Genomic DNA, 23,406 nt, shown 5'->3' with positions numbered 1-23,406 from the left:
CGACACTCATGGGACCCGACCGCCCCATTGGTAAGCATAATAAAATAAAAGGTGTTTTTGTTTTTTGCAGGCTGGATTGGGGGCATATATACAACATTATAGAATGCTGTTTATCAGGGATGAAAGGTGGTGCGCTTATCTCATATTGGACAAACCTGGTGACTGGATCCCTTTAAGGTATATCCGCCGACGGGACCCCTGAATTTAAAGGGAACCCGTCACCAAAAATAACGCTATTAGCCTGCAGATATGCGATTAATCTGCAGGTTAACAGTGTTACGATGCTGCCCAGCTCCTGCACGCAGCCGAATGGCTTTTGACCAAACACTAATGGTAAAAGCCGACACACTGACCAAACACTGATGGTAAAAGCTGACACACTGACCAAACACTGATGGTAAAAGCTGACACACTGACCAAACACTGATGGTAAAAGCCAACACACTGACCAAATACTGATGGTAAAAGCTGACACACTGACCAAATACTGATAGTAAAAGCTGACACACTGACCAAATACTGATGGTAAAAGCTGACACACTGACCAAATACTGATAGTAAAAGCTGACACACTGACCAAATACTGATAGTAAAAGCCGATACACTGACCAAATACTGATAGTAAAAGCCGACACACTGACCAAATACTGATGGTAAAAGCCGACACACTGACCAAATACTGATGGTAAAAGCTGACACACTGACCAAACACTGATGGTAAAAGCTGACACACTGACCAATTACTGATAGTAAAAGCTGACACACTGACCAAACACTGATGGTAAAAGCTAACACACTGACCAAACACTGATGGTAAAAGCCGACACACTGACCAAGCACTGATGGTAAAAGCCGACACACTGACCAAACACTGATGGTAAAAGCCGACCTACTGACCAAACACTGATGGTAAAAGCCGACCTACTGACCAAACACTGATGGTAAAAGCCGATGCACTGACCAAACACTTATAAGCAGCAACCCATGCTTTTAAATGCGAGTAAAATCCTGATGTCTGAATGAGACCTTGGTCTAAAGTGAGGGAGTGCTTAGCCAAATATATTGAGGCAGTCATCACCTCCAATAATATGCTGCAAAACAAAGACTGACCAGCGCCTCCTAGAAGAGTAAAAGCAAGTGCGAACAGGCGCCAGATGCTATGGATGCATTATATATGTATTTGTGTCATATATAACGTGTGTGTATGTGTGTGTATATATATATATATATATATATATATATATATATATATATATATATATATATATATCTAATATATAAAGCTGAATGTGTGTGTGTGTGTATGTATGTATGTATGTATGTCCGGGATTGGCATCTGAACCGTAGCAGCTACAGCCACAAAATTTTGCACAGTCACACGTCTGGACCCCGAGAGCGTCATAGGCTATGTTGTGAGGTGAAATTTTAACCCCGCGCTTTCCAATTCACCAAACAATTTTGCCCCTATCTACATAATGGGGAAAAAGTGAAAGGAAAAGTGTTGGAGGCGTCGCAGCTACAGGCACAAAATTTTGCACAGTCACACGTCTGGACCCTGAGAGCGTCAAAGCTATATTGTGAGGTGAAATTTTAACCCCGCGCTTTCCAAGTCACCAAACAATTTTGCCCCTATCTACATAATGGGGAAAAAATGAAAGGAAAAGTGTTGGAGGCAAATTAACAGCTGCCAGATGTGAACAAGGGGGACTTAAAGAATGACAGCGATGGCACCAAAGAGTATATACTGTACAGTTGCTAAGGTGGGGCCCCAACATGGGATAATCACACCACCACGGGGATATGAACACACACACAAAATGCGCCACACACTACCACGTGCTCGAACACATATACCACCCTCAGTGCACATTTCACCACACATACACCAACCTCGCCACATAAAAGTAGAAACACAAAAGTCGCCGCTCAAAACTCGCCACGCGCAAAACTCTCCACATGCAAAACTCGCCACACGTGCAAAACTCGCCACACGCAAAACTTGCACACGCAGAAAAATTGCCACACGCAGAAAAATTGCCACATGCACAAAAGTTGCAACACATGCAAAAGTTGCCTCACACAAAACTTGCACATACTCAAAAGGCACCACACATAAAACTCGCCACGCGCAAAACTCGCCATGCGCAAAACTTGCTGCACACAACTTGCTACACTAACCTGTCACATGCAACTCGACACACAAAAAGTTGCTACACGCATGTCGCCACACAAAACTCATCTCACAAAAGTCCCTACATGCATGTCGCCACACGCAACTCAACACACACAACTTGACACACGAAACTCGCCCTAAAACACACACAAGTCTGGTATCCTTCAAAAATAAAAATCTGATTAATAAGCAGACAAACTACAAGAGCAACAAATGTACCATATAGGAATCCGGCAGCTGTCAGTCACATGACCAGTCTATTATGTGTATGTGTGAGCTAATATATACTGCCAGGGGGTGGGCTTACTGTTGGCTGGGGATTTATCAGGCTGCCATTTTAGCTTACAAATACTGAGGTAAAAATACTGACCAAATAACGTGTGAACGAGGGCTAATACAGGAGGAGATGGCATACAGCTATATACTATATACAGGAGATGACACACAGGTATATACTATTTACAGGGGAGATGACACACAGGTATATACTATATACAGGAGGAGATGACACACAGATATATACTATATACAGGAGAGATGACACACAGGTATATACTATATAGAGGAGGAGATGACATACAGGTACATACTACATACAGGAGGAGATGACATACAGGTATATACTATATACAGGAGGAGATGACACACAGGTATATACTATATACAGGAGCAGATTACCTACAGGTATATAGTATATACAGGAGGAGATGACACAGGTATATGCTATGTATAGGAGGAGATGACATACAGGTATATACTATATACAGGAGATGACACACAGATATATACTATATATAGGTGAGATGACACACAGGTATATACTATATACAGGAGATTACATACAGGTATATCTAATATATAAAGCTGAATGTGTGTATGTATGTATGTGTGTATGTCCGGGATTGGCATCTGTACCGTCGCAGCTACAGCCACAAAATTTTGCACAGTCACACGTCTGGACCCCGAGAGCGTCATAGGCTATGTTGTGAGGTGAAATTTTAACCCCGCGCGTTCCAATTCACCAAACAATTTTGCTCCTATCTACATAATGGGGAAAAAGTGAAGGGAAAAGTGTTGGAGGAAAATTGACAGCTGCCAGATGTGAACAATGAGGACTTAAAGAATGAGAGCGATGGCGACAAAGAGTATATACCGTACAGTTGCTAAGGTGGGGCCCCGACATGGGATACTCACCACACACGGGGATATGAACACAAACACAAAATGCGCCACACACTACCACGTGCTTGAACACATATACCACCCTCAGCACACATTTCACCACACACACACACCAACCTCGCCACATAAAAGTCGAAACACAAAAGTCACCACTCAAAACTCGCTACATGCAAAACTCGCCATATGCAAAACTAGGCTCACGCAAAACTCGCCACACGTGCAAAACTCACCTCATGGAAAACTCACCTCATGCAAAACTTGCACACACAGAAAAATTGCCACATGTACAAAAGTTGCACCACATGCAAAAGTTGCCTCACACAAAACTTGCACATACTCAAAATGCACCACACATAAAACTCGCCACGCGCAAAACTCGCCATGCACAAATCTTGCTGCACACAACTTGCTACACTAACCTGTCACATGCAACTCAACACACAAAATGTTGCTACACGCATGTCGCCACACAAAACTCATCTCACAAAAGTCGCTACATGCATGTCGCCACACGCAACTCAACACACACAACTTGACACATAAAACTCGCCCTAAAACACACACAAGTCTGGTATTGTCCTTCAAAAATAAAAATCTGATTAATAAGCAAACTACAAGAGCAACAAATGTACCATATAGGAAATACGGCAGCTGTCAGTCACATGACCTGTCTATTATGTGTATGTGTGAGCTAATATATACTGCCAGGGGGGAGGGCTTCCTGTTGGCTGGGGATTTATCAGGCTGCCAATAGCAACCAATCACAGCTCAGCTTCTATTTTGCTACAGTTAATTAACCTGAGCTCTGATTGGTTAATATAGGCAACAAAGACATTCTCAGTATAACAAAGCTAATATATGTTGTGAAATGCTTCTATTTGCTTAGTTTTTGCCTTTTAATAATTACATTTCTATCTATTTGTTTTGTGGTTTTTGTGTGCAGAATAAATTTTTGTTAACACATTCTATTTTGCTAACAGCAGTCATTAACCCGGGCGAAGCCGGGTAGTACAGCTAGTATATATATATAATCTGTTAATGCAGCTAAATACTCGAGAAGCTGAAATGTGTCACTTTGGAGGAGCACCACCTCGGCATTTTCTTCCCGACTGTTTATAGCTGCTTCCATTTATCACTTTTTCTCTTGCTTTCATATAGCCTTTTCTTTTACTTCAGCATACATAAAGACTGTAAGCCTAATGTAAACTTTAAGAAAATCATTGTCTGGCAAAGACTAGTTTATTTGAAAGGCAAAGCAGAACATTACATGCCTGCCTGATTTCTACATGTCATGGCTACCACACCCCAAATGCTTTATGAAATTAAGATCACAAGCTACAGGCCTCTTTAATGCACTTGAAATGCCGATCAATGGCTGTGTCCCTCTTGGCAGCCACACTTGTTTTTCTTTTTCTAGGAGAATTAAATATGCTAGCGGAAAGAGAAAATCAATATCTGCACAATGTGGCTTTTTATCCGTAAATACATACCATGTAACATTAGGAAACTGAAAAAAGTATAGAGGGACATTACATAGATAAGGTGGGCTATCATATCCTGCTTTTTTATAAAGGAACATTACACGGATAAGGTGGGCTATGATGACCTTACTGTTGCTCTTTTTCAGATTTAGGAAGTGATTTTTCTGAATGTCAGCCCTTCACCTCCCAAGCCTGTTTTCACCTTCATGAGGAGGCCAAATTTTACAATTCTGACCAGTGTCACTTTGTGTTAATAACTCTGGAAAACTTCAACTTATCCCAGTGATTTTGAGAATGTTTTCTCTTTGTACTTCATGGTAGGGGTAAAATTTGTTCGATAAGACTTGTATTTGTGAAAAAAATCAGAAATTTGGTGAAAATTTTAACAATTTTGCAGTTTTCAAACTTTTAATTTTTATGCCCTTAAACCAAAGTGATATGTCGCACAAAATAGTTAATAAGTAACATTTCTCACTTGTCTGCTCTACATCAGCACAATTTTTGAAACCTAAAAATAAATTAGGAAACCAGAAGGGTTTAAAGTTGACCATCAATTTTCAAATTTTTCCAACAAAATTTACAGAACCATTTTTTTTAGAGACCACATCACATTTGAAGTGACATTGAGGAGCCTATATGACAGAAAATACCCCGAATTGACACCATTCTAAAAACTGCACCCTTCAAGGTACACAAAATCACATTGAAGAAGTTCATCAACCCTTCAGGTACTTCACAGGAACGTTTGCAATGTGGAAGGAAAAAATTTACATTTTAACATTTTTTCACAAAATTTTTACTTTAGATCCATTTTTTTAAATTTTCACTAGGGTAACAAGAGAAAATGGACTCCAAAATGTGCTGTGCAATTTCTCCTGAGTACACTGATACCCCATATGTGTGGGAAAACTTCTGTTTGGGTGCATGGCAAGGCTCGGAAGGGAAAGAGCACCGTGTGACTTGTAGAATACAAAATTATCTGGAATTAGCGAATGCAATGTCGGCTTGGAGAGCCCTTAATGTGCCTAAACAATGGACCCCCACAAGTGACACCATTTTGGAAAATAGACTCCTCACAGAATGTATACAGATGTGTGGTGAACACCTTGAACTCCCTGATGCTTCTCAGAAGTTTATAATGTTAAGCTGTGAAAATTAAAAAAACAACATTTTTTTCCACAAAAATGTTATTTTAGCCTCATTTTTTTCATTTTCACAAGGTTAACAGGAGAAAATGGACCCCAAAAATTGTTGTGCAATTTCTCCTGAGCACGCTGATGCAACGCACGTCAAGGCTCAGAAAGGAAGGAGTGACGTTTTGGAATGCAGACTTAGATAGAATGCTCTGCGGGTGCCATGTCACGTTTGGAGAGCCTCTGATGTGCCTTAACAGTGGAAGCCCTCCACAAACTAGACCCCTCAAGGAATTTATCTAGACTTGTGGTGAGCATCTTGATTTCCCAGGTGCTTCACAGAAATTTATAACATTAACCTGTGAAAACAAAAAAAGCAGTTTTTTTTCTTCAAATGTTCTTTTAGTCACAATTTTTTTATTTTCACAAGTTTAACAGGAGAAAATGGACTGCAAAAATTGTTGTGAAATTTTTCCTGAGTACGCCAATACCCCATATATGAGTGTAAAGTACTGTTTGGACACACGACAGGGCTCGGTGGGAAGGAGCGCCATTTGATACAGAATTTTACAACATTGATTTTTGAAAATGAGAAAAAAATTCCCGCGAAAAAACTTTGTTTTAGCCCTATTTTTCTTCATTTTCAGAAAGATAGCAGGAGAAAATGGAAACCAAAACTTGTTGTGCAATTTCCCCTGAGTACACCGATAGCCCCCATATGTGGTCGAAAACTACGGTACTTTTGAGTTGGAATGCAAAACTTAGAATGCAAGAAGCGCCATATTGGAATTCAGATTTTGCTGGAATGGTTTGAGGGTGCCATGTCACTTTGGCAGAGCCCCTGAGATGCGAGAACTGCAGAAGTCCCCATAGATGGTCTCATTTTACAAACCGCACCCACCAGTTAATTAATCTAGTGGTGCAGTAAGCATGTTGACACCACATGTGCCTTAACACAATTTTATACCATTGGCTGGTGAAAATATAATAAATTACATTTTACCTCTAAAATGTTGTTTTAGCGCTAAGTTTTTAATTTTGCTAAGGGCTAACGGGGTAATGAATAAAGATGTGATGGAAAATACCAACAATACAAATTATGTACAGATCACACCAAAATTATTTACCAAAATACAGCATAAGTGAGAATTAAAATATAACTTTTAATATAATAATTAAAAATCTAAACAAGCATGTGCCACCATAGGCGATATGAAAGTGGTTGAATTTCTGTTATTGCTGGTCAATATTGCATTAAAACCGAGAATAAACAACCTACTTAAATAAAAATTAGAGTCCCACTGCAGTGGCAAGAGGGAGAATATCTAATTAGACCAGGGTACGGTGTCAATGGTTTTAATCCTTGTACAGCAAGGATGGAACTCCATCCCCGCGACACTGAAATCCTGGCTTGCAAATATAGAAAATATTTATGGCAATAATACCACCGTTATCAATGCATAAACAAGTGGTGCAATTGAGAGACAAAATTAATAAATAAGAACAGTCTCCCCAAATCCGGTGGGTGTTGAAAGGGGGAGAGGTGATTTTTTCGGTTCTAGTAGAGTAAAATTAATAAATGGCTAATTTCCTACATTGGGTATAAATTTCACTGAAAGATGTTTTTCTACATAAACTCCACCCATAAATACTGTCTATGTTTTTTTTTAAGGGAGTATATCACCAGCTTTTATTTGTTACTTGCAGATATTTTATGTCTAACAATATTAAGCTAACTGCTTAAGGGGTCCCAGTGGTTCTCAAGCTGAATCCTATTTTGTCTCCCCTTGTTATATCCAAATACTACGTGAAGGATAAATGACGTTAAAGAGACTGAATGATAAAGTGCTTCATTTGCAATACATCGGGTTTGCAAATCTTATTCCTGTGTCGATGATATTTTCAGCTGTAATTATGTGTGTGGTGTGTGCGGGAAGGGGAGGTTATATGAAACAAAGAAAACATTCCTGTTAGTTGGAAAAAGCAAAGTGTGAATAGAGCCGTACATAGTGATTAGTTAACTGACCAGATGTGGCTGATATTTGTCTATGACTGAGCAGGGTTAGCCAGTAGATAGCCAATACAAACAACCTTTTCTTCCTTGCTTGATGCTTGAGAAAGGGGAGGTTCGCGAAGAATCTCGGAACAGTTGTGGACTACTGGTCCCAGCTGCAACGTCTGTGCTAAACATGGCCAGAGTAGCCCTTCACGCCTCCTGGAAATGGGCGAGCTTTATTCATATGGATTATGGGAGAGGCCGGCAATAGGGATGTGAAACTAAACGCTAAGGGTCCGTTTATATGAACCGGTGAACGGCACAATGCAGCCTCCGCTCGGGAAACTTGTACCGATAGTCGCACCCGTTCCATTGGCTGATCAGCAGCCTGTTTACATGCAAGATAATCATGAAAATCCCATTCTTAACACTCGTTAATGATTAGCTGCCAGTGTAAATTCCCCTTAACTTGACCAACTTCTTTTTTCTTCTGAATTCATATTTCATCAGACTCCATATTGTTATGGGATCTTACTGAAGTCTGCCGACACATAATGTCATTGTGGTGACTCGATACAATTTGGTTGAGGAGTATGATCACAACATAAATCAGTTATTTTTCTTTTGATTATTTGCTATGCAGCAAAATGGAATATTCTATGTATAAATGTATCACATAAACATGAGCTATTTGTCTTCAGTTGCTGTTCTGTTGCCTAGCCTGTAGCAAGTTCATGTTGGATTTTGGAGTAATGCAAATGGCTCCTAAGGCTTACAGTTTTCTGCATCCTGACTATTATTTAGACTTCTTGCTGATTTTGCATTTTTTTTCTTTTTTCTCTTTCATGTTTCTGATGATCCACCCAATCTTCTTTGTTCTCTGGAATTCTCGTTCTCTGTAGAAAACCACCAAAGGTAAGGGGTTTACCTTCTGTTTTAATTATATTTATGTTCTAGACGTAGGTTTGTTTTTCGGCAAACCTAACACTACTATTGAAGTAAATAGGAGATGATCTTCAGCACCCGGGAATGGCCACTGCCCAGTGAATGGAGCCGTACCGTTCATCTCCGATCTCTGTATACATATGGTAGCTGCCAGAGCTGTCGATAGTTGATCGGTGGGATTGCAGGGGTTTAGGGCCCCTACTGATTTTGCCATAGTTGTAATGGACAGGTCACCAATATATTAAATCTGGAACACTAAGGAGCACTTTGTACATTCTGCTTTGTCCTGAACCACATAATTGCCATATGTTCAGAATAGAAAAGCCAAAATCGGCCTCTTGGAATGGGACTATTCCTTGGTGGTACCCTACAGGAAATCCTCTGTGTGAGCATACCCTCTAAGTGTATTGCAGCTGATACCTATGGTCCACTTATCCTTTCTTGTCATAGTTTTGTGATGACTTCCCGTACAATGCAGCATCACACGACCATGACAACCATCACTGGGTGCATCGTAATGTATAGTCTGGGACATTACTGCATGAGATACTGATTAGCCGTTGTAGTGACATCATGTGATGGATAAGTCGCCTTAAAGGGAACCTGCCACCCCACCCCCCCCAGGCGTTTTTAACTAAAAGAGCCACCTTGTGCAGCAGTAATGCTGCATTTTGACAAGGTGGCGCTTCTGGGTGCGGTAACTGCCGAAATAATCAGTTTTATAATTTGTCCTAAATACCTTGTCTTCAGTCCTGGAGGCAGGCGTTTCCCCCCCTGCTGCAGACGCCACACAGCCGTCACTCAAGTCTTCTTGGCGCCGGTCGCTACCGCCTCAGCGCTGTTTTGAAATCTGCCGGTGCCTGCGCTCTTTTCTCCTGCCTTGAGCAGGCGCAGTGAGCGCTGCCCGTCTTTCCTCATATGCAGCCCAGCTGACTGCGCCTGTGCGGCCGCCCTGCCTGTTAATCCCAGCCCCGCAATGTGAATAAATCAGAAGACACTGCGGGGTGGGGATTCACAGGCAGGGCGGCCGCACAGGCGCAGTCAGCTGGGCTGCATATGAGGAAAGACGGGCAGCGCTCACTGCGCCTGCCCAAGGCAGGGGAAAAGAGCGCAGGCGCCGGCTCATTTCAAAACAGCGCTGAAGAGGCGTCACCCGGCGCCAAGAAGACTTGAGTGACGGCTGTGTGGCATCTGCAGCAGGGGGGAAACGCCTGCCTCCAGGACTGAAGAAAGGTATTTAGGACAAATTACCAAACTGATTATTTTGGCAGTTACAGCTCCCAGAACTAAAAGAGCCACCTTGTCAGAATGCAGCATTAGGCTACGTTCACACTAGCGTTGTGCGCCATTGCGTCGGCGACGCAACGCACAACCGCGTCAAAACGCACGCAAAAACGCTGCGTTTTGCGACGCATGCGTTGTTTTTTGCCGAAAATCGGACGCAAGAAAAATGCAACTTGTTGCGTTTTCTTGGTCCGACGCTTGCGGCAAAAAAGACGCATGTGTCGCACAACGCAACAAAAAAAAACGCATGCGTCCCCCATGTTAAGTATAGGGGCGCATGACGCAAACCCGACGCACATTAGCTTAACGCTAATGTGAACGTAGCCTTACTGCTGCACAAGTGGCTCTTTTAGTTAAAAACGCCTGGGGGGGAGGGGGTGACAGGTTCCCTTTAAGTAGTGATGACAAGAAGCAGTGGGGATCACCAGTGACTGCTGGAACAGCACAGAATTTTAAAGATTAGTATTCGCTTATTTTTTATAACACTGTGAGCCTGTAGATACCGATTTCTGAGGGTCAGAAAGCCTAGTGTCTTTCTGGTGACATGAAAAAGCAGGGGCAGTACTGAAACCAAAAAATTCAAATGAGTAGTAGCAACTTGGAATAATTCTAAAAATTAACTTTTATTGGGTAACTATTTATAAAAACTAAACCCAGAGAAAAAACAAGCAAAATATTTTGACAATAAAGTGCACGTGTGCAAAAAGTGCGGTACCATAGAATAATAAGTAGCGAATTACAACTAATGTACCCAAGAAAGAGTAAAGGACACAAAAAGACTTCAATCAAAGAGGCTTAGTCCCATCTCTAAGACTCAACAGAACATATATGTGAGTTATTTGGGATACATACTTATCAACACATGTACTGAAAAGAGGCTTTATTCGACCACTGTATAATGGCCTATAACCATGTGTCCATAATTTAGCATAGAGAGCTGTACTTTTCAAATACAGTATATGGATGTAGGTATGCCCTACCACAGGGGTCCACGTTGCTCTCTTATATACACGAGTGTACATAAATAATTATCATGGACAGGATTTTTTCACCTTTATTTCAAATCCCTGTCTCATCTAATATATAATTGCCTAGAATACTACTCCCTGCAATTTGTGCCAACTTCCGTGGCTTTGTCCGGAGCTAATGTCCGGAGCTAATGTCCGGAGATAAGTGACGTCACCAGTGTCCTACACCCAGGCAGAGCACAGGGGCCCCAGGCAGCATATGGGGCCCCAGGCAGAGCACAGTGGCCCCAGGCAGAGCACAGGGGCCCCAGGCAGCATATGGGGCCCCAGGCAGAGCACAGTGGTCCCAGGCAGAGCACAGGGGCCCCAGGCAGCCTATGGGGCCCCAGGCAGAGCACAGTGGCCCCAGGCAGAGCACAGGGGCCCCAGGCAGCCTATGGGGCCCCAGGCAGAGCACAGGGGCCCCAGGCAGCATATGGGGCCCCAGGCAGAGCACAGTGGCCCCAGGCAGAGCACAGGGGCCCCAGGCAGAACATGGGGCCCCAGGCAGAGCACAGGGGCCCCAGGCAGAGCACAGGGGCCCCAGGCAGAACATGGGGCCCCAGGCAGAGCACAGGGGCCCCAGGCAGAGCACAGGGGCCCCAGGCAGCATATGGGGCCCCAGGCAGAGCACAGGGGCCCCAGGCAGAGAACAGGGGCCCCAGGCAGCATATGGGGCCCCAGGCAGAGCACAGGGGCCCCAGGCAGCATATGGGGCCCCAGGCAGAGCACAGTGGCCCCAGGCAGAGCACAGGGGCCCCAGGCAGAACATGGGGCCCCAGGCAGAGCACAGGGGCCCCAGGCAGAGCACAGGGGCCCCAGGCAGCATATGGGGCCCCAGGCAGAGCACAGGGGCCCCAGGCAGCATATGGGGCCCCAGGCAGAGCACAGTGGCCCCAGGCAGCATATGGGGCCCCAGGCAGAGCACAGTGGCCCCAGGCAGAGCACAGGGGCCCCAGGCAGCATATGGGGCCCCAGGCAGAGCACAGTGGTCCTAGGCGGAGCACAGGGGCCCCAGGCAGCTTATGGGGCCCCAGGCAGAGCACAGTGGCCCCAGGCAGAACATGGGGCCCCAGGCAGAGCACAGTGGCCCCAGGCAGAGCACAGGGGCACCAGGCAGAACATGGGGCCCCAGGCAGAGCACAGGGGCCCCAGGCAGAGCACAGGGGCCCCAGGCAGCATATGGGGCCCCAGGCAGAGCACAGGGGCCCCAGGCAGCATATGGGGCCCCAGGCAGAGCACAGTGGCCCCAGGCAGAGCACACACCAAATCGGAGGCCGAGGGGCCCCGCCAACCAAATCGGAGGCCGAGGGGCCCGGCCCCGCCCACCAAAGCGGAGGCCGAGGGGCCCCGACCACCACATCGGAGGCCGAGGGGCCCCGCCCACGAAATCGGAGGCTGAGGGTCCCCGCCCACCAAATCGGAGGCCGAGGGGCCCCGCCAACCAAATCGGAGGCCGAGGGGCCCGGCCCCGCCCACCAAAGCGGAGGCCGAGGGGCCCCGACCACCAAATCGGAGGCCGAGGGGCCCCGCCCACCAAATCGGAGGCCGAGGGTCCCCGCCCACCAAATCGGAGGCCGAGAGTCCCCGCCCACCAAATCGGAGGATAAGGGGCCCCGCCAACCAAATCAGAGGCCGAGGGTCCCCGCCCACCAAATCGGAGGCCGAGAGTCCCCGCCCACCAAATCAGAGGATAAGGGGCCCCGACCACCACATCGGAGGCCGAGGGGCCCCGCCCACCAAATCGGAGGCCGAGGGGGCCCCGCCCACCAAATGGGAGGCCGAGGGTCCCCGCCCACCAAATGGGAGGCCGAGGGTCCCCGCCCACCAAATGGGAGGCCGAGGGTCCCCGCCCACCAAATCAGAGGCCGAGGGTCCCCGCCCACCAAATCAGAGGCCGAGGGGCCCCGCCCACCAAATCGGAGGCCGAGGGGCCCCGCCCACCAAATCGGAGGCCGAGGGGCCCCGCCCACCAAATCGGAGGCCGAGGGTCCCCGCCCACCAAATCGGAGGCCGAGGGTCCCCGCCCACCAAATCGGAGGCCGAGGGTCCCCGCCCACCAAATCGGAGGCCGAGGGGCCCCGCCCACCAAATCGGAGGCCGAGGGGCCCCGCCCACCAAATCGGAGGCCGAGGGTCCCCGCCCACCAAATCGGAGGATAAGGGGCCCCGCCTACCAAATCGGAGGCCGAGGGGCCCCACCAACCAAATCGGAGGCCGAGGAGCCCCGCCCACCAAAGCGGAGGCAGAGGGGCCCCGCCCACCAAATCGGAGGCCTTGGGGCCCCGCCAACCAAATCGGAGGCCGAGGGTCCCCGCCCACCAAATTATTCTTACATTTGAATAAATAAAGTATATATGGATTCTAGACTCCCGATTCTTTAGAATCGGGCTGATATCTAGTAATTCATAATTGTATACACTCAAGTGATATCAAAGCTACTAAATAAATTGTGGGATGAAACAGTTTTTGGGGGGACCTGATTTATATCCTCTTTATTATGTCAATTAACCATTAGTAGTAGCATTTAACATATAAACCCCCTGGGGATAGTATAGTAGCAAACATGTCAATGAAAGGCAAATAAATCATTAAGCCCATCACATTTCATGTAAAAATATAAGTCTGGTATACAAGTCAACAAAAACCATGAAGGTTGGGCAGATAGTCGGTTCAATAAAGCGCAAGGAAGTTAGGAACAATCTCGCTCATTCCAGCTTTATGACTCATTCTCTGTCCATAGACCAGGGGATATTGCAATCAACTGGATCCCTGTTATGACCCCAATGGCAGAGGGTCTCAGGAATAATGCTAAGTCAGTAAATACAGAAAACCAGCTCATAGGGCAGTGGTAACTGGGCTGACCATATAACTAATCCTAGCACCACAAATACCAGCAGCCGGGGAACGTTCCTACGTTGATCCTAGACGTCTCGCGCCAGCCGGAGAGCTAACTACCCCTAGAAGGGAAAAGAAAGACCTTTCTTGCCTCCAGAGGAAATACCCCAAAAAGCTGGATAGAAGCCCCCCACAAATAATAACGGTGAGGTAAGAGGAAAAGACAAACATAAGAATGAGCTAGGAATTTAGCAAAGAGAGGCCCACTAGCTAATAGCAGAATATAGAAAGATAACTTATATGGTCAGCAAAAAATCCTATCACAAATATCCACACTGGAAATTCAAGCACCCCCGAACCGTCCAACGGCCCGGGGGGAGAACACCAGCCCCCTAGAGCTTCCAGCAAGGTCAGGAATCACATTTAGTACAAGCTGGACAAAAATGATAGCAAACAAATAACCCAAAAAACAAAGAAGCAAGACTTAGCTTAATTTAACACGAACCAGGACCAGCAAACAGGAGCAAACAGAATGTGTCTGATAACACCGATGCCAGGCACTGGACTAAGGTTCCAGGAGGTTTATATAGCAACACCCCTGAAGTAACGACCCAGCTGGGTGCAAACAGAGGGAAGGAAATCCCAGAGTCATATCACTAGTAACCACTAGAGGGAGCCAAAAAAGTCTAATTCACAACAGATCCCATCTTGGTCTCACCCAGACAAAACTTCTCCCCACGCGTTTTCTCAAATTAAATTCATCAGGGGAGTGGGTCACAAATCCTATGCTCACTCTGGGCATAGGTTTGATGCCCCACTCCCCTGATGAATCTGCCTAACCTTCCTGGTTTTTGTTGAATTGTATACCAGACTTATATTTTTACATGAAATGTGATGGGCTTAATGATGAAGCCTCTTTTCAGTACGTGTTGATAAGTATGTATCCCAAATAACTCACATATATGTTCTGTTGAGTCTTGAGATGGGACTAAGCCTCTTTGATTCAAGTCTTTTTGTATCCTTTACTCTTTCTTGGGTACATTAGTGGTAATCCGCTACTTTTTATTATTCTATGGTACCGCACTTTATGCACACGTGCACTTTATTGTCAAAATATTTTGTTTGTTTTTTTCTGTGGGTTTAGTTTTTTTAAATAGTTACCCAGTAAAAGTAAATTTTTGGAAATATTCCAAGTTGTTACTACTCCTCTTTCTGGTGACAGCCTTTAATAATGCTACGAGCCAGACCATTATTTCATCTCCATATCCCTAGCTCTTGTTGCTTTAACCAAGGCCTCATTGTACAGAACATTATAAACCTTGACATTTTAATCAGGTCATTACGGTTTGATATAAATCTTTGGTCCAAGACATTAAAATGTATGTTTCTGTGGACATAACAGAAAAATGAAATACAGTGACTCACTATGAAATCTTTCCTCCATTCAAAAGTTGGTTTTCATTCCCAGTCTAAAATGAACATTTACAGTCATGTAAGAGCTGATGTTTTGTGTGCTAGAAATGTAATGTTAATGATCCCGCCATGAAAAATAATAATCAATAAACGTGCACCATTTCCCAAGGATTGAGACTAGAAATTAGGCTCTATTCACTTGTTTTTTTCTGTATAGAACAGAAAAATCATTTGATAGACATTTAGCCTGACTTATACAATGATTTGCGTATTGGTTCCATTTCCAAAAACAACATACCACTCAGTATAAATTTTTTGGTTGGATGCTTTTTTTTGTGTGTGTATAGTTTGAAAAAAGCTGTGCCAATCTGTGTCAGTCAGCTGGTACCTAAAGGACAGGCTTTTGGCGTATCTCTAACCATTTGCACCCTATGGATACACTAGGCATATATGAAAAAGTTTGGGCACCCCTATTAATCTTAAGCTTAATGTTTTATAAAAATTGTTTTTTTTTTGCAACAGCTATTTCAGTTTCATATATCTAATAACTGTTGGACACAGTAATGTTTCTGCCTTGAAATGAGGTTTATTGTACTAACAGAAAATGTGCAATCTGCATTCAAGTAAAATTTGACAGGTGCATAAGTATGGGCACCCTTATCATTTTCTTGTTTTAAATACTCCTACCTACTTTTTACTGACTTACTAAAGCACTTTTTTTGGTTTTGTAACCTCATTGAGCTTTGAACTTCATAGCCAGGTGTATGCAATCATGAGAAAAGCTACTTAAAGTGGCCACTTGCAAGTTGTTCTCCTGTTTTAATCTCCTCTGAAGAGTGGCATCATGGGCTCCTCAAAACAACTGTCAAATGATGTGAAAACAAAGATTATTCAACATAGTTGTTCAGGGGAAGGATACAAAAAGCTGTCTAAGAGATTTAACCTGTCAATTTCCACTGTGAGGAACATAGTAAGGAAATGGAAGAACACCGGTACAGTTCTTGTTAAGGCCAGAAGTGGCAGGCCAAGAAAAACATCAGAAAGGCAGAGAAGAAGAATGGTGAGATCAGTCAAGGACAATCCTCAGACCACCTCCAGAGAGCTGCAGCATCAACTTGCTGCAGATGGTGTCACTGTGCATCGGTCAACTATACAACGCACTTTGCACAAGGAGAAGCTGTATGGGAGAGTGATGTGAAAGAAGCCGTTTCTGCAAGCACGCCACAAACAGAGTCGGCTGAGGTATGCAAAAGCACATTTGGAGAAGCCAATTTCTTTTTGGAAGAAGGTCCTGTGGACTGATGAAACCAAGATTGAGTTGTTTGGTCATACAAAAAGGCGTTATGCATGGCGGCAAAAAAACACAGCATTCCAAGAAAAACACTTGCTACCCACAGTAAAATTTGGTGGAGGTTCCATCATGCTTTGGGGCTGTGTTGCCAATGCCGGCACCGGGAATCTTGTTAAAGTTGAGGGACGCATGGATTCCTCTCAGTATCAGCAGATTCTTGACAATAATGTTCATGAATCAGTGACAAAGTTGAAGTTACGCAGGGGATGGATCTTTCAGCAAGACAATGATCCAAAACACCGCTCCAAATCTACTCAGGCATTCATGCAGAGGAAAAATTACACTGTTCTGGAATGGCCATCCCAGTCCCCAGACCTGAATATCATTGAACATCTGTGGGATCATTTGAAGAGGGCTGTCCATGCTCGGCGACCATCAAACTTAACTGAACTGGAATTGTTTTGTAAAGAGGAATGGTCAAAAATACCTTCATCCAGGATCCAGGAACTCCGTAAAAGCTACAGGAAGCGACTAGAGGCTTTTATTTTTGCAAAAGGAGGATCTACTAAATATTAATGTCACTTTTCTGGTGAGGTGCAGATTGCACATTTTCTGTTATTACAATAAACCTCATTTCAAGGCAGAAACATTACTGTGTCCAACAGTTATTAGATATATGAAACTGAAATAGCTGTTGCAAAAAAAACCCAATTTTTATAAAACATGAAGCTTAAGATTAATAGGGGTGCCCAAACTTTTTCATATAACTGTACAAGAAGCATTTCATAGGACATGTGACAAATGTACAACTGTGCGCAGTGCGAACATGGCTGTGTCCGACCTCCATTCGTCTGATAAAGGTGTACTTTGAAAAAATTCTGTATCTCGTCAGGAGTAAACGATCTGATAAGTCACTGAAGATGGGGCAGAGAAGAAGGAGCACATTGCTGGTGTGTTCTGCACATATCATTTAAATCCTCCTGGAATTTTGTGGGATGAGTCAAATTCTTTCAGCAGCTGCTTCACTATCGGACATGATGGCAAAGACCACAGAACTGATTTTCTCCTCGCAGAGAACAAATATTCGTGACCTATATTAGCTTGAGCTTTCCCTGCCCTTGTATAGTCAATGCAAAATTCCACTTATTTTCTAACACCCAAGTACTAATGGATTTTGGTGTGTTTAGATTTACAGTTGTGAAAACGAGATCTAGGCACATGTTACACACAGGTCTGTGTGCAGGAGCCCGTATCATGGCATTAGGGTATGACACTATTTAAAAGCTAAGGTTTTTTTTTATTTCTTATATCCTTAGTACACATGAAAATAAGCAACTTTGTAATATAACTTATCATATGAATCTGCTCCTTTCTCTGCCAAAATTGATTATTCATTATTAAAATTCTCAATTCTTATGTAAAATCTGTATTCAGTGAAGACAGACTTTATCGTTACTGAGATAAATGACAGCGGCTACTGATGAGATTCAACACTGTGGATCACTAGTTCCTTCTTACTATGCTCCGCTCCATCGGCCTCAAGGACATCGTCCTCTCCTGGTTCTCCTCCTACCTCCCTGACCGCTCCTTCACTGTATTTTTTTCTGGCTCCTCCTCATTTCATCTTCTCCTTACTGTTGGGGTTCCTCAAGGATCAGTCCTCTGCCCCCTCCTCTTCTCTTTGAGTACTGCCCCTATTGGATAATCAGTAATTTGGTTTCTAGTATCATATCTATGCTGATGACACCCAATTATACACCTTTACTCCTGACATCACACCTTCGTTATTACAAAACACCAGTGATTGTCTTACCACTGTCTCCAACATCTTGTCCTCCCTCTATCTGAAACTGAACCTGTCAAAAATTGAACTCCTTATGATTCATCCCTCCATTAACCTACCTATGCCCGACATTGCCATCTCTTTGTGAGGTTCTACCATTACTCCCCAGCAACATGCCCTCTGTCTTGGGGTCATATTTGATTCAGAGGTTTCATTCACCCCCCACATCTGATCTCTGGCTCGCTCTTGTTATCTGCACCTCAAAAACATTTCTAAAATTCAACTGTTTCTTACTTTTGATTCTGCAAAAACTCTTACTGTTGCTCTTATTCATTCTCGTCGGGGTTATTGTAACTCTCTACTAATCGGTCTCCCTCTTACCACACACTCCCCTCTTCAATTTGTCTTGAATGCTGCAGCCAGGATCATATTCCTCACCAACTGTTACACCAATGCCTCTACCTTGTGCCAGTCATTGCACTGGTTACCCATCCACTCCAGAGTTCAATATAAACTTATCACTCTCACCCACAAAGCGTTCCACGGTTCAGCACCACCCTATATCTTTTCCCTCGGCTCAGTCTACCACACTACCCGTGCCCTCGGTTCTGCTAATGACCTAAGGTTAACATCCTCAATAATCAGAACCTCCCACTCTCATCTCCAAGACTACTTGCGTGCTGCGCCAATTTTTTGGAATGCGCTACCCAGGTTAATACGATTAATCCCCAATATCCACAGTTTTAAGAGTGCCCTAAAAGTGCATTTCTTAAGACTGGCCTACCGTAGCCACAACACATTTATTTTATTATCCCTGTGTTGCCCATTCAAAATTTTCTTCATAACCAGGACCCTTGTATCATCTGTTCTCACCTGCTTTATGCATTTAATAGCCCTCTGTGTATGTACTTTTACACATACTGGTTGGTAACCAGTTCATGCAGCATTACATGAAAACCCGATTTCTTACATTATGGCTGGTCAGGACAATGAAAGCAGTTGTTCCCCTATTTCCTCATAGATTGTAAGCTTGCGAGCCGGTCCCTCATTCCTCTGTAATGTCTATTGTCTGTACAAGTCCCCTCTAAAATGTAAAGTGCTGCGGAATATGTTGGTGCTATAGAAATAAAATTATTATTATTATTTATAGGTAGCCAGAAGGAGCTCTGCCTCTATCTCCTCCCATCTAGAGAGAATCTTATCAGTAACAGTGTCCATCTATCTCCGTAATGGCAAAGTCTGTCTTCACATTTTACTTCAGAATTGAGAATTTTGATTATGACTTGAAAAGAGAAAGAAGCAAATCTGTCTGATAACATATATTACAAAATTGCTTATTTTCATGTGCACTGTTGATTTACGAAATAAAAATTAAAATGACTGTTACTTTTTAACCTCTTTTTGACATGTGCCGTACATATACTGCTCCGCGGGAGCTGCGTTCCTGCAAACAGCAGCATATGTACGGTGCTGCGATCGTGCGGCCTCACACTGAACGCCTCGGAGATCGCATGCGGGTGTCAGCTGTGTATGAGAGCAACGCCCACGATCGGTGTTAGCACCGATCGCGGGCATTTAACCCCTCTGATGCCGTTGTCAGTAGTGACAGCGGCATAGAGGAGCATCGCGCAGGGAATCTGTTCCCTGTGCGCTTCCATCAGGACAATGCGATGCGATCGTGTTGTCCTGATGATCTCAATGGAGACCCTCGACTCCAAGATGGCCGCAGGGTCCTGCAGGGAAGGTGTCTTGAGTGCCTGCTGAAAGCAGGTGCGCATGCCTCCTTCCCTGCCTGTCAGTGTCAGATCAGAGATCTGATGTAATACAGTAATGTCCCATTCTGGGACAATGTAAAAAAAATATAGATATTAGAAAGCGTAAAAATATATATTCAAAATAATTTAAGAATTTGTTTTCCAATAAATACATTTATTTATGTAAATAAATGTATTTATGTAAATAAAAAAAACCAAAACAATAAAAGTACACCTATTTGGTATCTCCGTGTCTGTAACAACCGCTCTATAAAACTGTCACACTAGTTAACCCCTTCAGTGAACACTGTAAAAAAAAAACAACTAAAAAACTAGGCAAAAAATAACTAAAAAACTAGGCAAAAAACAATGCTTTATCATACCCCTGAACAAAAAGCAATAAAAGCAATAAAATGCAATAAAAAAGATGGATGTAAATAAAAATGGTAAAGCTGAAAGCGTCATCTTGTCCCGAAAAAAAAACAAGCCGTCATACAGCTCCATCAGCAGAAAAATCAAAAAATTATAGCTGTCAGAATAAAACGATGCAAAAATAATTTTTTGCTGTAAAATAGTTTTTTTTGTGTAAAAGCGCCAAAACCTAAAAAAACTATATAAATGAGGTATCGCTGTAATCGTTCTGGCCCGAAGAATACATCTGTCATACCAATTTTGCCACATGTGGAACGGCATAAAGAAAAATTCCTGAATTGCTGGTGTGTGTTCATTCTGCCTCCAAAAAATTAGAATAGAAAGCGATAAAAAAAATGTCATGTGCCCTAAAATGGTACCAATTAAAATGTCATCTCGTCCGGCAAACAACAAGCCATAACATGACTGTTGACCGAAATACGGAAAACTGATAGCTTTCAAAATATGGCAATGCAAAAAGTAGTTTTATCAAAAAAGTGTGTTTTAGTGTGTAACAGTAGCCAAACAGAAAAAACTGTATAAATCTGCTATTGCTGTAATTGCACCGACCCGAAATATAGTCGTGTAATCACTAAAACCGCACAAGGATCGGTGTAAAAATAAAAAATAAATGTGATCCCAAACGTTATATAAAATGTTCATAACAAAAGCTTCAAATCCATTCACAAAAAAACCTAGTCCCCACTCAGGTCCATCATATGTTAACAGAAATATAGGGGCTTCCACATTACGGGTAGCACCAAGGCTCTGGAAAAGCGTTATGTCTCATCGCTTCCCCAAAGAAAATCTAGCAAATTCTGCGCTCCCAGATTCCATTTTCTACTGCTGCCCTTGGAAAAAATAAACATTTTTGGGCTAAAATAACATTTTTGTGTGAAAAATTTGTTTTGTTTTTTTTGTTTTAAATTTTCACTGCTCAACGTTATAAATTTCTGTAAAGCACCTGTGGGATCAAGGTGCTCACCACACATTTGAACACATTCCTTAAAGGGTCTAGTTTTAATGGGGTCACTTGTGGGGGCGTTTCTGCTGTTTAGGCAGAGCACCACTGTTCAGGCACATTAGGGGCTCTCCAAACGCGACATGGCGTCCGCTAATTATTCCAGCAAATTTTGTATTCAAAGTCAAATGGTGCTCTTTCCCTTCAGAGCCCTGCCATGCTCCCAAACAGTGGTTTACCCCAATATATGGGGTATTGACATACTCAGCAGAAAATGGACCTCAAAAATTGTTGTGCAGTTTCTCCTGTTACCCTTGTGGAAATAAAAAATTTGGGGTCTAAAGTAAAATTTTTGTGAAAAAAGTTAAGTGTTAATTTTTTCCTTCCACATTCTAAAAGTTCCTGAGGAGCTTCTGAAGGGGTAATAAACTTCTTGAATGTGGTTTTGAGCACTTCAAGGAATGCAGTTTTTAGAATGGTGCCACTGTTGGGTGTTTTTTGTCATATAGACTCCTCAAAGTCACTTGAAATGTAATGTGGTCACTAAAAAAAATAGTTTTGTAAATTTTGTTGAAAAAATTAGAAATCGCTGGTCAATTTTCAACTCTGATAACTTCCTAGCAAAGAAACATTGTTTCAAAAATTGTGCTGATGTAAAGTAGACAAATGGGAAATGTTGTTTGACTATTTTGTGTTACCGAACTCTGACTTAAGGGCATAAAACTTAAAAGTTTGAAAATATCAAAATTTTGCGTTTTTTTTTTTTTTAATTTTTACAAATAAACACAAGTTATATTGAAGAAATTTTACCAATACCATGAAGTACATTATGTCGCAATAAAAACAATCAGTGGAATACATTGAAGTGTTCAAGAGCTATTACCTCATAAAGTGACATTGGTCACAAGTGTAGAATTGGGCCCGGTTATGTAACTGTATAGCAAGATGGAAGATTTGGCTAGGTAAAATGTTTAGTTGTGTTTTTATTGTGTTTTAACCCCTTAACGACAGCCGATATGCCTTTTAATGGCAGCAGGTAAGGGTACTTATTCCTCAGCGCCGCTTTTTAACGGCACTGAGAAATAAGGTTAGAACTCCCCCCAGCGTCGGCAATTCTCCGGAGAACATGATTCGGGTCGGATTTTACAGTCACCAGTGTTGCGATCACCGTTATTCCAAATAACGGCGACTGCAAAAAAAAGTCAGATTTACTATTTATTTCTCTCTCCTCTATGAGCTAGCACATCACAGGAGAGAGAAATGCATCCCCTGGTGATGTCCCCCAGCCCTCAGCATCTTCTGCCGGGAAGATGATGGCGGTTGCATGCGCAGTGTTCCGGCCTAGATCCGCCTGCCAGCACCCGGAAACAATGGGAGATTTCTCCTATTTGTTCTTTTTGATCACTGTGATAGGGTCTATCATAGTGATCAAAATAAAAAACAGTAAATCAAACCTCCCTTTATCACCCCCTTAGTTAGGTAAAAGTAATAAAGTAAAAATAATAAAATAAAAAAGTGTATTTATTTCTCAGTTAGGGTTGGGGTTAGAGCTAGGGTTAGGGTTGGGGCTAGGGTTGGGGTTAGAGCTAGGGTTAGGGTTGGGGCTAGGGTTGGGTTAGGATTGGGGCTAGGGTGGGGATTGGGGCTAGGGTTAGGGTAGGGATAGTGTTGGGGTTGGGGTTTGGCTAGGGTTAGGGTTGGGGCTAAGGTTAGAGTTAGGGTTGGAGTTAGGGATGTCTTGGGCATAGGGTGGTG

At 43.4% G+C, this 23,406-nt stretch overlaps 1 protein-coding gene across 5 annotated transcripts in view; it reads left to right on the top strand.

Moving 5' to 3' along the window:
* The window catches only part of KIF13A (kinesin family member 13A), a 242,705-nt gene that overhangs the window by 84,622 nt on the left and 134,677 nt on the right, over positions 1-23,406 (top strand). For 4 of the 5 annotated variants that reach the window (XM_077269944.1, XM_077269945.1, XM_077269943.1 and 1 more), the window contains exon 3: positions 8,868-8,880. The exons of the other annotated variant lie outside the window; for it this stretch is intronic. In XM_077269944.1, coding sequence (XP_077126059.1) covers positions 8,868-8,880 — 13 coding nt within the window. The remainder of the gene's footprint in view (positions 1-8,867; positions 8,881-23,406) is intronic. 5 annotated transcript variants of the gene reach the window in all.

This window comes from Ranitomeya variabilis, chromosome 6, assembly GCF_051348905.1.
Source record: "Ranitomeya variabilis isolate aRanVar5 chromosome 6, aRanVar5.hap1, whole genome shotgun sequence".
NCBI classification, from domain to species: Eukaryota; Metazoa; Chordata; class Amphibia; order Anura; family Dendrobatidae; genus Ranitomeya; species Ranitomeya variabilis.
This window is presented reverse-complemented; position numbering and strand designations above follow the sequence as displayed.